General features: G+C 35.4%; 1 protein-coding gene across 3 annotated transcripts in view; it reads left to right on the top strand.

Moving 5' to 3' along the window:
• The window catches only part of ATP8B4 (ATPase phospholipid transporting 8B4 (putative)), a 222013-nt gene that overhangs the window by 130838 nt on the left and 76286 nt on the right, over positions 1–14889 (top strand). For 2 of the 3 annotated variants that reach the window (XM_073211786.1, XM_073211788.1), the window contains 4 exons: positions 1474–1562; positions 4065–4261; positions 9872–10080; positions 12493–12536. In XM_073211786.1, coding sequence (XP_073067887.1) covers positions 1474–1562; positions 4065–4261; positions 9872–10080; positions 12493–12536 — 539 coding nt within the window. Of the gene's footprint in view, positions 1–1473; positions 1563–4064; positions 4262–9871; positions 10081–12477; positions 12537–14889 lie in introns of all 3 variants that reach the window. The other variant, XM_073211787.1, reaches the window with a different exon arrangement.

Genomic DNA, 14889 nt, shown 5'->3' with positions numbered 1-14889 from the left:
TGGTGAGCCATCAAAGGAGGCCCGGAGGACCCTGATGAGACCACCAGATGTGTTTGGTGGAGGGACTGGTCCACAAACTAGGTTGAGTAATGAGCAGGAGATGAGGAAGCAGGCTGTCGAGTATAGAAAATTCTTTCATCATCAAGAAGAGTTGTATGTATGCACATCTGTGGATATGATTAATTATATGCTTAAAGACCCATTAAGTGGATTCTTTGCTGTGTGTGCATGCATGCCTAAGAAGTGTAGATTTTTCGTACAAAACTGGTCTGTCAATATTTTCAGCTTTTAGTAATCACAAACTTTATTTGCTCTTTGGGATCTTTACTATAAAAGGAGTTTTTCCCATCCTCGATGTCCATATGATTTTCATAAATGATTCTGAGAAAATGTGGGTGGTCTCTTTTACATAGCAGTGGTTGGAAATAGGTCACTGGGGTACAATATTTAACTTAAGACGATGAATTGTTATGAGACCCCAGTCTTTGCTTCAATTTGCCTTTTAAGCAAATGGAAACCGTTTAAGGACATGCCCATTCTTCTCTGACTTCTGGAATGGCATATAATTTCATGTCTGCCTCTCTTCTCTTTTTTCTTTCACTTCCCCTTTCTTCCTATGTTAAATGACTCTGTGGACTGATGATAATCATGGGAAGATGATGTGGAGAGGGAACACTGAAGAACTCAGATGTAATTAAAACTTAATCACTTCTATTTAGCATCTTCTTTGACTACAAATAGATGCTAACATTCTCCTTTGCTAATCGTCTAATGATCTACCTCTAAAGCATTTATTAATATTAGAATTCCTTGAACAAGGCACTTTGTAAATATATCATAGGATAATGTATTTACCTGAAATAAATCTAACACAAGAGTTAAGACAATTCTTTCCCTTAGAAAAAGTACATATAATATACATAGTGTGCAATACATGATAAAGGTTTAACTTATTTCCTAATGTTTTCTTTGAAGTTTTTCTAGTTTCTCCTTTAAGAGGAAATCAGTGTTTTTGGGAAACAGATCCAGAATTTTATTTCTTACCTTAACTTTACATTTTTTACCTTAGTGTTCTCAATTGTGTTTGTTACATGTTCTTCTTAACATTTCCAAATTATTCCTTACTTTGATTGATTTCATTATCTTTAACTGCATCAAACTATAAGCACACTGAAACCCAGATTTTTGAAAAACAGAACTTCTTAAACCTTTCAGCTACAAGTTCTGTTTTGGATTTATCCTATTCTAAGGAGACCAATTCTTTTGCAGTTTCTAGGGTTCTTATCAAGCCAACAGTTGAGACTCATATACAACTAAATAAAGACCCCTGCTCTTAGCAAAAGTTAAATTATTTTGAAAGACACATTATTTTCCTCTCAGGAACAGTTGATATGAGTAGGAATTAATAATAATAATAATATAATAATAATACAGTAGCTAATTGTCTCAAAGTTATTTAATTTTTTTTTGCAGGTCCTGACACTAAATTAATGCAGAACAGTGGTAAGACAAATTTTAAGAGGACAAGCATTGATAGATTGATGAATACTCTAGTAATATGGGTGAGTTACTATAACAAAATTGGTCAATATCTCTAGTTACTGGTATCTTAATATATTTCCTATATTCTGATGGGAGCTCTTTCAGATATCTACATTCACCTTGCATAATTAGTATTTGGAGATTTTGCACTGGTGCCCAGTTATATATAATTCCCTCTACTTCCTAGATTATGATTTCTTAACCACTGGTGGTGTCTTTGGAGAGATAAGAGTGCTGGTGGAGGTCTCCACAGTCTTGCAAGTTCTCCATGTTCCAAGGATTTATTTTTAAAAAACAAAACCTAATTTTTAAGGTAGTTTACTCTTTCCACTGTCTTACCTTTGCTCATTTCCTCTCTGCATAGCTTATGGACAGGGCTGGCTTCATGGATGTGTGAGCTGGGCAGTCACAAGAGCCCCCACTCACAAGGGCCTCACACTTGGCTTCTTCATCTGCTGTTGCTATGTAGAAATTCCTAATAATTTCTGAAGAAGGGCCCCACATTTTTCTTTTGCACCAGGTCCTAAAAATTATGGAGCTGGTTTTGCTTTTGAGTTCTCTGAGGCCCAAGTCACAGTTCCCCTGCATAAAGTCTTGTAAATTTCCTAGCCTGTGCTTATCTCCTATCTCTGACATTTTTTTCTCCTCTGAAATTTTTGGAACCATGTTCTCTACCATCTTTTTACCAAAAAGAGTCAGGCATTCGTTGCATCCACCCTTTGTCGATTAACCTTGTACTGCCTCATGCTGTGGATCTGATTGTTATCTGACTTTTGTGTAATGTTGCTTTGCCTCCTGATATTGGGGCTAAGTGTGAGGAATTGTAAAATATGAGGACCATGACTGAATCATGTTTCCCCACCTGCTCCATCACAGCAATTATAAAGAATCTGAGCTCAATATTTAGTTGCTTAACTGGTATGTGATAAGGAGACTCTGATTAAAAAAATAAGGAAATGAACCCTTCTTGGGCACAAAGTATTGGCCAGCTGTTTTACTTTTAGTATCTCAGACCTAGGCCTTCCTTTTGCTATACCTGTTCCCTGGGGGCAGAGTCCAGGGGGCCCACAAGACACACTCACAAGGAGCCATGCCCTCTTCCCAGCATTCCCCATTGAAATGGCCCTGAGCCTACTTACAGGGCTTGCTCAGGGATTGGATATGTGTCCGCCACACAGTAAAATTACTCGCTGTGAAGCAGGCACTGTCTCAGTTTTTCATACTAGAAAACTGAATGATTTACTGGGAAATTAGAAGCTGAGTCCATCCTAAATTAGGGCATTTAATGCCAAGTATCATGCTTTCAAAGTAATTTAATTAATTTATAGTATCAGCTCTTGAAATAAAAGAGGATACTGTGATATAGGTATTGAATCAGTAGGATTTAGAAATTCACAATTCTATTTTTCTCTAATACATGTTTTTCTAATATACTTTAATTCAGGCTTTCCCCAACATTGTCTTCTTATGCGTCTGTATTGTTCATGCACAAATAAAGATGAAAGCAGTCCTAGAATGCCTGGATAGCGTTTTTTTGGAGGAGAAAGGAAATAATACCTGTTCTCTAGCCCCATGCTTTCCTCAACAGCAACTGCTTTGCTCCCAACACAGGGTCACACTTAGCAGAGTCCCAGAACACCATCTGAACTCAGGTCTTACGTGCTCACTACTGTTGTGTCCTTCCTTTCCAAGGCTGGGATTTTGGCCTCACAAGGGACTGACTTTGCTCTCTTTCTAGCTGCAGTACCTCCAAAATGTCTGCTTTGCTAAACTGGTACTAATCAGTGTAAGAGCCAGGTAACAGTTCTTAGGTTGCCTTCCACTTTTTTTTTTTTTTTTACTCTCAAAATAGAAGTATATACATCATATAGTACTCTAACTAATCCTTATTTTTCTTGTTGAACTTCAGTAAGGATCATGCAGCTAGTTCTGGAGCCAGGAGCTCTGAGTAGTTTGAGTCAGTTCTTTATTACTGATATTTTATTCCTTTTGCATTTCTGCCTTGGGTGACCATGTAACTTATCATTCAAACAGGACATTTTTGAAGGTGAAAGGAAGGAACACTATGAACATCACACCTGAATAGCAGATGTGAACTGGGGCTGGCCAGGGCAAATCACGAAACACGATCTTATGCTTCACGACTTAGGCCATTTAAATACGTGCACTCCTAATACATCAATAATGTGCAAGTTTTGGCTTTGTGACCACAGACAAATTATGTAATTTTTCTGTGTTTCCATTTGAATTTGTTTTTTTTTTTTGATCTGTAAGTATGTAGTGATTGTTCCTATCTGAGAGAGTCAGTAGAAGAACTAAGTGGGAAAATTCATGTCAAATATTTAACTGAGTTCTCTGCATACAAAAATTTTACTCATGTGATTGATGGTAAGTAAGAAGAGCTTTGTGTAACTTGTTTTGGAAATGAAAATTTCTTTGATTTAGAAGTGTAATTAGATTGTATTGATATGACTAGTGTTGGGTTCAAGTTAACCTTAACCAGACTTCTGTTCTTATTTCAGATTTTTGGGTTTCTGGTGTGCTTGGGAATTATTCTCGCAATAGGAAATTCAATCTGGGAGAATCAAATTGGGGGCCAATTCAGAACTTTCCTCTTTTTGAATGAAGGAGAGAAGAATTCTGTATTCTCAGGATTCCTAACATTCTGGTCATACATTATTATTCTTAATACAGTTGTACCCATTTCATTATACGTGAGGTAAGATGAGAGTTTATTCTTAAGTGAAACCACTTTGTCAAAAGCTTTTGTTCAAAAAAAAGTAATGTTTTTGTTTGTTTTAAGATTACAATGGAGATAGATGTCTTGCTTTAACTGCTTATGATCTGCTCTCTCTCTCAAATGAAGGAACTAAGCTGTTTAATCTTAAAATCTTACATTTTCAAATAACAATAAATGCATTTTTATTTTCTCCTTGATTTGATTTGGTTTCTTAGGAATGTGTTTCTTTGGCATACATGGACTACAGTATAATCTCATGAAACCTGGTCAATTACAATTGGGTTGATGTTGTTGGGTAAGAGATGGAAGAATGTCTGGGGAGACCTATCGAGACAGTGCCTCCTAGCCACAAGTATGGCTCCAGATTCCTGGATCAGATCCTATCCTAAAACTCACTGGCTCCATAACGTTGAGCGAGTTACTTCATCTTGTAGCACCTCAGTTTCCTCATTTAAAAAACAGAGGAGATAATATTTCTACTTAATAGGATTGTATAAGTAGTAAACAAACCTGTAAAGCCCTCAGAAGAATGCCTGACCCTTTGTAAGAGTTTAATGAATATTATTTTTTCCCGTTATTATTAGGAACTATAAGTAAGTGTATAAAGGAGTTGTAATACAGTTAGTATTTGTCCATTGTTAAATAAGAGGTATGAATCATAATTCCATGACAACTTGATCTCTCATTTCTAGATTTGGTCCTGCATGCTAGAGCTAAAATGGTCTCTGTCTCTCATGCACATGCACACACACACACACACACGCACAAGCACACACCTCTCTGTATGCTCACACGTATGTATGTGTGTGTGTTTGTGTTTGAGAAGGCTTAGAAGTTGGCCCTAGAGTCTGTACCTTAGACACTCTTGATCCTAATCTTACCAAGGCAGCTAGATCCTCCCAAAGACACTGGGGCCAAGATGAGTGTTGACTGTATGACATACCTCATCAGCAGTATTTGAACAACACACAAAATCACCAGCTCTAAATCCCTGCTAATTTTTATGAACTTCTTTTTCTCTCTTTCCAAAATCCTAGCTATGATGAAGCAAGGGAAGTCTAATGCACAAAATCTACCCTTATTTTGGATAGCAGTCAGGAAACTGAAATGTCAAGTTGTGGGAAATTGACTTGAAGTGGTGGCATGTGGCCACAACACCACAAATTGCTTTGGGCCTTCTGGAGCTGTGGTCAGAGTGGGCTCTATTCAAACTGTATTCTACTGGCTCATCTTTGATTCTGAGGGCCTCTCATGCTTGTATCCAATTATGAAGTCTGTAGTAAATCCTACTCTTTGCCAGAAGAACTATTGTCAGTTTTTACAGCTTTCCTTTTATGTCCTAAATGAATCATAAATGCTCATAGTGGCTTACCATCTGAACATGTGCAGTTTCACATGTCCTCATGAAGGGAGTGTATTCGGTATGTACTCTTTGAAGTGCATTGGCATTTTGCATTTAATGGTTTGAAAGATTGGTTTTTTTTAGACACCAAAGCTAGATTCCCAGGTTAGCATTCCTTTTCTCTCTAATGTGTCTCCTGCAGTAGTGGAAAGAAAACCCTATTAGAATAGTCCAAACTCAGGCTCTGGTTTTGGCACTGCCACTAATAGCTGTGTGACCTTGGAGAAGGCACTTGGCTTCCCTGGGCCTTACTTCACACATGAAATATGTACTGCTCAGTAAAAGGAGGGCATTAAAATGATTTATTTCTGAGTTTGTTTCTCCTCCAAATAATACCACCTTACCTCTAGATAGCATTTTAAAATTTATGTAAAGTGCTTTTACATTCTTTATCTCATTTATGTCTCCCAACAATCTTATGAAGTAGTTATTGTTGAACTTTTTTCACAAATATGATTTGTGAAAGGATCCTGGAGCTGGTTAGGCACAGAACCAAGATCCAAACCCAAGCCTGCTGACGTTTGGTACAGTGTCTTCCCTCTGTACCTAAGCTGTGTATGGTTTATTACTCAGCGAAGACCTCAAGAGAGGGAAAAAGACGCTAGAGTTCTTTACCTGTTGGTAAGACATAGTGTTGATGCAGATAAATATGAGCTTTTAACCAAATAAGAACCGTTATTCTGATCTCAACTTGAGGGAAAAAGCTTTCCAAGGGATTTCAGGTTGCTCAGTCCTGAAGACTGAGACCTGAAAAAAGAGAACTCCTAGGTATTTCTGTTTGTAGGGATGAAGGCCTTTTACAAAAGGTTCTTTCAGGTTTTTGAATAGGTACAAAGAATAAATTAGTGTCAGATGCCACTTAAAGATACAAGTGCAGAATTTTCTTTGACTGGTTAGCAATTCTACATGACCAAAGGACATTGATTTTGGTTGGACATTTCTTGCTGTCAATTTGTTTAATCTGTAGCGTTAAAACATACCCAGCTATAGTTTTTTAATACATCATCTTAAGAAATGCAGCTGTTGTACTCGCAAGGAATTAGCTTTTGAGTTTTTTTTCCAAAGCAAGAGGAATTCATTTCCATGTTGCTTGTTTTGTCACAGAATGGATGGAATCATAAGTCCTGCTCTTTGAGCGTTCAGGCAAAAAACACTAAGCAGCCTGATTATGCTAACTCTGAACATTTGTCTCCTTTTCTCTGCTATTATAAGTCAAAGGGCTGAATGTTCCACTGTGACTCTCCTAAATCCTCTTTTCCCAAACAAAAAGGATACCCTTCCTCTTTATAGACTATTTTAAGGTTTAAGAATTCAAATTAATTTAGAATACTTCCATGGGCTTCTACTACAACACAGGAGGATCAAATTCTGTTCCATTCATTTTGCTTTGAGTTTTCAGGGAGCTGCTTTGCTTTCAGATAAATGAAAGCTCCAAGTGATTTATACAGTCATTATGGCATTCCTAAGGTCAGGTCTGCAGTGGATTTACCAAGTGCCTGAATTCTCATCTCAGTTCTGTTGTTAATAATTTGTGTGACCCTGGGTTAGTCATTTGATTTCTCTAGGTCTTAGTGTCCTTATTGGTGAAATTAGGGAATAGAGGGTCAGGATTCATTCATTCAACACTGACTGCCTATGACAGGTTAGGCACTGTGCCTGGTACATTATAAATGCTAGTGTGTTTTGAGTGAACGGAATAAGAAAAACAAAGCTGAAATAGAGCAACTAATAAAGAACTTACAAGAAGGGGGTACAGAAGAGTGAAGCAGAACAGGAAAACATGCAGAGCATGACATATTTATTTTTACATTGTATGATTCTATAGAGTCATAGTGTGATTTTTGGTTTAGATGGAAAAAAAGCATTACCATTTAAATAGTTAGAAAACGAACTGGCACCTGAGCACTTCTGGGAGAGAAATGTAGATGTCTTGTACTTACAGAATTAGGAGTATGGAATTAATGCCCAGAAAGGACTTAGGTGTCATCCTTTATCTTCAAGGAGAAAATGTTCAGAGTTAGCATATCAGGCCACTGTCAACTTTTCAGTTTACAAATGGGAAAACCAAAGCTTAATTCCATTAAGATAAAAAATAAACTATGGCTCCCTGCTCTGATTGTTGCTGTTTTATACTGCCCTGAATGTCCGTGCTCATGTCCTGAGATGTGCGACTGGAATATCAATGAACAAAATGGGACAGGAAACTGAAATAAGCTGATTATGAAGGAAGAACACAGACAATGTGATTATGAACCTAGAAAATCTGAAAGAATAAATCTGTAACTCTTTTAGTAAGAGAGTTAAATGAAATGAAATGAAATTAGTAATTCAATGAAATGTCTGACTTTATGACATAATCACATTTTTTTAATACAAAAAAAACTTTTAATACAAAAAAAAACCCACTTTTAGGGTAGCAGCAAGTCAGAAAATTCTCCCATCAATAAAAATACATAATCTTCAGGAACACATCTAATAAGCTATGGTGTGGACCTATGTAGAAAACAAAGCAAAACCACATGGAAGGAAGGCCCTTTACAAATAGAGGTGCTTTTCAAAACGGAATTCCTGGAAATATTTATCCTGTCTGAAGTATTAAAATGTGAGTTATTTTCTAATGATTAAGAGTTTAACATAGACTTGTAAAGTCCCAAATAAATTTTAGGAGAAAGCTGATACATTGATTTCTGAAGTCCATTTAGATGAATATGTACTGTGAGTCTACCAGGAAGAATAAATGAGTGATAGCTAAGAATTTTTAGAAAAGAAGAAAATAAAAGTCTCTTATTTCTTCCCAGGAATTGCCAAATTTTATAATGAAAATAAGAGATGCATTAAGTGACATATTAAGGAACAAAAGTGAGGTTCCTAAAACAGATCCTCATGAGGAAAATAATGTATATGTGATATGGAAGTGTCCCTGTAAAATAGGGGAAAGGAGTCATTGTTCAATAAGTGGTGAAAAAACTTTGTTTATAAAAATTGAATTGTTTATAAAAATTGAATTAGGTCCTCATCTACATCATACTTCAAAAAATTCCAGTTGTGATAAAGAATTAACTGTGGAAAAAAGTCAATAAAGAACTAGAAGAAAAATACAGATATCTGTATATATAATCTTGGCTTAAGGAAGACTTATCCAAACAAAACTCCCAAAACAGAAACTATAACTACTGATGAATGTGACTGATTAAAAAGAGGAAACTTCTTCATGTCAAAAATAGTGAGAGCAAAATGAAAAGACCACTGATAAATTGGGTGAAATTTATGTAATGTATATGTGATTATTACAAATCAATAAGAAATACACTAATATCTGACATGGAAAGGTAAAATAGGCAGGTAGCACAATTAAATGATTCTGAGAAGAAACATAACTGGCCAATAAAATCTGAAAAGAAAGTTCAACTCACTAAGAAGAAAAGCAGTGCAGCAAAAAAATAGTAATGAAATGCCATCTACCTTGGCATATAGTAAAGGATAATTTTCAATAATCTAGTGGTAGAAACTTAAATTTTCCTAACCTTTTTGGAAATTGAGTTGGCTTTGTATATGACAAAATTTGAAAAAAGTTCATACCCATGGCCACAGAAATTCCACTTCCAGAGCTGGAAAGTCATAAATCTCCACGAGATCACAAGACCACACTTTTCCTGATAAAGGGCAGAACAATATGGCAGCCAACCCCTGTTTTTCCTCCATATCTATTATGGTTTACTTAGGGAATCATGAGATACTACTTTTTGCCTCCTTTGGCAAATGAAGCCACGTCAAACAGTGTATTGGAGAGAAAGTCCTCAACAATACATTTCTTTAGCTTAGACATCTGACAAACATCTTTAAAAAGAGTTTCTTATAAGATATAGGAGAGGTGCCAACTAATATGCCCCACAAGAAATCTCCACTGGGGCTGTTTCTTGCAAATAGAGAACCATGGAACATTCCCTAAGGCTTTATGCAAAGCCAGCTTGTTGTTTCACGGTGTTGTGAGGAAATGACTTAGAAAACTTTATGAGCAGACTTTGCTGAGATGCTTTTGAAGGTCACTAGGACCTGGGGACAGACCATCCAGATTTTATTCTAAACTCTGAAGACTTTGGCAGACTTCTTACTTTGGCAAAGCTTTGTATGTTCTGAAATTGATGGAGTATTGCTTCCCCCCTCTCCCCCATTTTAATGGATCAAAGCGTGGAAGTCATTCGCCTGGGACACAGTTACTTTATAAACTGGGATCGGAAGATGTATTACTCTGGAAAAGCTACACCTGCTGAAGCTCGGACAACCACGCTCAATGAGGAACTGGGCCAGATTGAATATATTTTCTCCGACAAAACAGGCACTCTCACTCAAAACATCATGACTTTTAATAAATGTTCCATTAACGGGAGAATCTATGGTAAGGGAAACAGTTTCTTTTTCTTAATGATATTGTTAACAGCCCTTAAAAAAAATAAGCAACTTCTTTAAAAAAAAAAACCCAAGCCATTGGCAGCTTTCTCATTAATAATGGGCACTGCCAGCATCTGATGTAGTGCTTGGCACATGATAAACACTCACTAAATATTTGTTGGATGAATGTTAAATAATTTAGATGAAACTTTGGATTTGTTACCATTTATGGGTACAGGTGGGCGTTCGATGTGACAACGGCCACACCTGTGCTCCACCTGTGCTCCACCTGTGCTAAACCTGTGTGATTCTGCAATGTGGTGATTAATAGACCCATATCCCAGGGCAGACACGTTCTTGGTCTCTTGATTTATCTTGGTAAAAGCAGTATTTTGTACTTGTTTCCTAACAGCGCTGGATTGATGTTAGTGCTTGTGTTTGTGAGAATTTGCAGCTTGCTCCTGAGAAGTCACACTGTCCAGGGCTACTTTGAGAGGCCAGACAAGCGATTTCATCTACATCCAGTTCTTGTTTGTACCCTTTTGTCAGGACACCTACTCCATATTTGGATTTCCAAGCGTTCTATTTCTATGTGCCCATTGTCACTCCAGCTTTGGCCAGTTGGCAGACAGTTCCTTCTGCTGAGAGCCATGACACATATTGATAATGTCAAAATAATAATATTACTTCCAGGAAATGATCCTAAGAAAATTGCCAGACATGTGGACCAAGATTTATTTGTAGAGATGTTTGTCACAGGACTGTTTTTAGAGAAGGCCTTTGATTTTCACAAAGTATGTACCAAGATGTTTGCAAATCTCCAAATTTACAAATCCCATGATAGCTTGTAATTTTCCTTATCAAATGCAGGAAAGTAACAGGTATTTATCAATAACCCCTTGAAGCCCTTACTTTATAGTTTAGGTCTTAATTTACAATTTTATGATGTCATTAAAATATGCTTTTACTAGAATCCTTAAAATGTTTAAAAATCACTTCTTGTCTTTGTACAAGTTTGTCTTATTTATATCATAGATTCAGGCTTTGGGAAACTTTGGCATTCTATTCTGATATGTCTAAATCTTCTGTTTTCTGGCTTGGAATTATTATTTTTTTAGACTTCTTTAACTTTCCTTCACTTCCATCACCAACCTTATAAACAGGCTTTTTTTGGGGGTGGAGGGCGTTTACACAAAGATGGAGTTCTGTACTGTTTTTATCATTTGTTAGAGTTACTGTGTAGGGAGTAGTGACCGGAACATAACCACACCGAGCTTGAGACTTAAATTCACCAGTTCAGGATGTTCCCCACACCAGAGCCACACCACAGTTCAGATTTAGACCTGTGCCCCAGAAAAATAAGAACTATCCATTAAGTGCTTTTTTGGTCATAGCACCGTGTTGTGAGAAGAGAGAGACTTGAGTTCAAAAACTCACTATGCTAACTTTTTAGTTATAGCTTGGTCATGTGACTGAGTTTTGTTCTTGAGCTCCCTCATCCATAAAACAGGAATGAAAACCTTCATCTTGCGATTTTATTATGAAGTTCAGTGATAATTTAAGTGCCTGGCACAGGATGGATGCAAGTAACTCTTACTTTCATTACAAGAAATATAGTCCTGGCAAATACTGTTAAACCTTCAAATGCCAGGCAAAAATTAGAAAAATCTTAAAAGCTTCCAAATATGGGATAGCTAAAATAAATCATGCTACATGGGCTATTATATGACCATTCAAGATTAGATTCACAAAGAACTTTTAACAAAGGAGAAAATTCTCACTCATGGTTTAAAAACAGCAGGAATCAGACATTTATGAACAGTATGCAGAAAATACGTGTTCACATACACATACAAAATCAACACAAAAGTAGCTATGAATATTGGTAATCTCTGGGTGTTGGGACTATTAGTAGTATTTCTTTTTTACTGTAACATCCTGTTTTTTTCCAATGTATCTATGATAAGCAATGGTCAACTTTATATGACCTTGATATTACACAGATGTATCTGGCCCAAACCAGTATGGACAAAGAAGTACTCATCGAGCTCTAGAACTGATGAAAATTGGTCTAAGATATCATTTTGGATTCCTCAATACTGAGGATTAAGAGGGAAACAAAAATTTGCCTCTTGCAAACATCATAGATAAAGTAACAACGCAGTGGTAAAATTTACAGAAAAACACTATTGTGAGCTTCATCTTTTGTTTTAATGCATTTAGTTCTTCTCAGTCAAGCATGAGTGTCTCTCCATGTTAATCACCATGTCTAGGTTACAGTTTGAAAACACTCCTAAAAATTCTCTGTTTAAACTTACAATGCCATCTACTAATGGTGCTTTAATAAATGTGCTCCTTAAAACTGTGTGTCTACATCTCATTTCAATTTATTTTTAAATCTCAGTTTTTGTTTTGTCAGGTGAAGTACCTGATGACCTGGGTCAGAAGACAGACATAACTAAGGTGTGGAGGTGATAAAATTTCATTCTTACTTTCAAATTCAAATTGTACATGCTTTTGAAAATGATGAGTCCCTAGAGAACTGATTTCCACCATAACCAAATGAGATACATGATACATAGCACCAAAAAAAATAGATTCATATGGTTCAAAATTCCTTATCTAGGTTTCCCAACAGAGTTCCCTCTGTTATTTTTAAAAAAAATTTTATTCCTTTGGAGATATTTACACATATACAAGCAAATATATTTCTCCACTTTTACCAGGTGGTAGCATGCTATACGTACTGTCCTTAACTTTCTATTTCAATAGTGCAGTGAAGAACCAGTGCTCCCTTACTTTTTTAAAGGGCTGAGTAGTATTTTGTTACTACAATTGATGCTCCACAAGTTCCATTTCTAGAAATGGAATTTTCAGATCAAAATGTTCCTTTATAATTTGATAAATATTGCCAAATCATCCTCTTTAGAATTTAAACCCATTTACCCTGTCATAAGCTGTGTATGAGGGCCTGCTTTCTGCCACCCTCAACAACGCAATGTTTTATCAAAGTATTGATCATTGACAAGATTATGTGAAAAATGGTATATCAATATGGTTCTAATTTTAATTTCTCTTATTATGGGTGAGGTTGAACATCTTTTATATTTTTAGTGGCTTATTATATTTTTAATAATGTATTTCAATTTTACACATTTTTCTATTAGATTATCATCCATCTGTGGTTTCTGGGAACAAATGTCACTTGCCATGTTAAATTGTTTTTTCCATGTGCTACTGGATCCAGTTTGCCAATGCTTTATTTAATACGTGCCATGGGGTTTATAAGACACCTTGGTCCTCAATGTTTGCTTTGCTACAAATGTTATTTGCTTTAGAAAAAGAATAATTTTCCGTATTTTCATATTGAGAGTTAGGCTAAGAGCTCGCTTATGATTCTTTAAATTTCCTCTTTATCTGTGGCTATTTTTAAAAAATCTTTTCTTTTGTTTGTCTTTTTCCTTTCCTATCTTATGTTGGACAGTTGCTCCTTTCTCCTACAAAAAGGACAGGTTTGGATATATTTATTAAAAGGTATTTACATATTTTTCCTATGATTTAATCAGTAAGCTCCACTTTTATCTTTATTAATGACTTCTTTCTTGATTCTTTGTCTTTTGTTGTTCGTTTTCTAACTTGGACACGTTTTCATACTTGGACACTTATTTATTTTTATTCTTTCCCTTTTTATATATAAATATCTATGGTTATTAATTTTTCTCTGAATACTTTAGGTATGTCACATGGATTTTTGGCCTGTACTTTATTAAAGTATCTTTATTTTTTGTCATACCAATTTGAATATCTACATTGAACCATGAGTTTTTAAGGAAGAGTTAAAAAATTTCCAAGTGGTAGATGCTTTTTCCCCCTAACTTTAAAGCAAGGTTACTTTTAATAAAAGAATAGATTTGTATTATTTCTACATTTTTGAATTTATTGGGGTTTTCTGTGTGGCTTAATATGATCAATTGTTGCTAATGTTCCAGGGTCCTTAAAAAGGACGCATATGCATATTCTGTTTTCAAGATATAAGATTAACTATCATTTAGTTTTTCCTTACTAATTGTATTATTTAGGTCTTCTATTTCACTGTTTGTGTTCTATCTGTATTGTCTATTTGGATGAAAGAAATTAATTAAAGTGTCCTGATAATCTCTCTGTTTAGCTCTTATATAGACTGAAATCTTTGTTTTATGAGTATTGATGCTCATTTGGGATACATTGATATTTATTGTGGTTGTATTTTTATTATGAATTATGCAACTTAAAAAAGTGTTCTTCTTTGATGCATTTAATTCTTCTTGGCTTGAATTCAACCTTATTTGATAATAAGATCATGACTCCTAGCTTCTTTTCATTTGCATCTACCCATCTTTGATTTTCAGTGTTCCTGAATTACTTTGTTTTAGGTGTGTCTCTTGTGTACAGTATAGTGTTGGATTTTGCTTTGCATTTCACTGTTTTAGTAAGTGAATTTGGGCCATCTACATTGTGCTATATTATGACTTAGTTTTATTATGATACTTTAAGTTCTACTTTGTGTCTTTACATAATTCTTTATATGGACTCTTTATATGTGTGTTTCTTGTAATATTTAGAAAAGTATTTCATTGTTTTTCTAATGTGTACTCTCAATAGTTTATATAACACTCAATTCTTTTTTTCTAAAGGCAATGTCTATCAATTTGCTAATATTAACAATGATGAAACTATTATATTTCTCCTCATATTTTCCTACTTTATTAACTTATAAAGTATTATTAATACTTCTTAATCTTAAATATATATAGATTTATATATAAATTTCTATTAG

This window comes from Manis javanica, chromosome 8 (assembly GCF_040802235.1).
Source record: "Manis javanica isolate MJ-LG chromosome 8, MJ_LKY, whole genome shotgun sequence".
Taxonomy (NCBI): domain Eukaryota; kingdom Metazoa; phylum Chordata; class Mammalia; order Pholidota; family Manidae; genus Manis; species Manis javanica.
The sequence above is the reverse complement of the archived record's forward strand: the minus strand, read 5'-3'. Positions and strand labels throughout refer to the sequence as shown.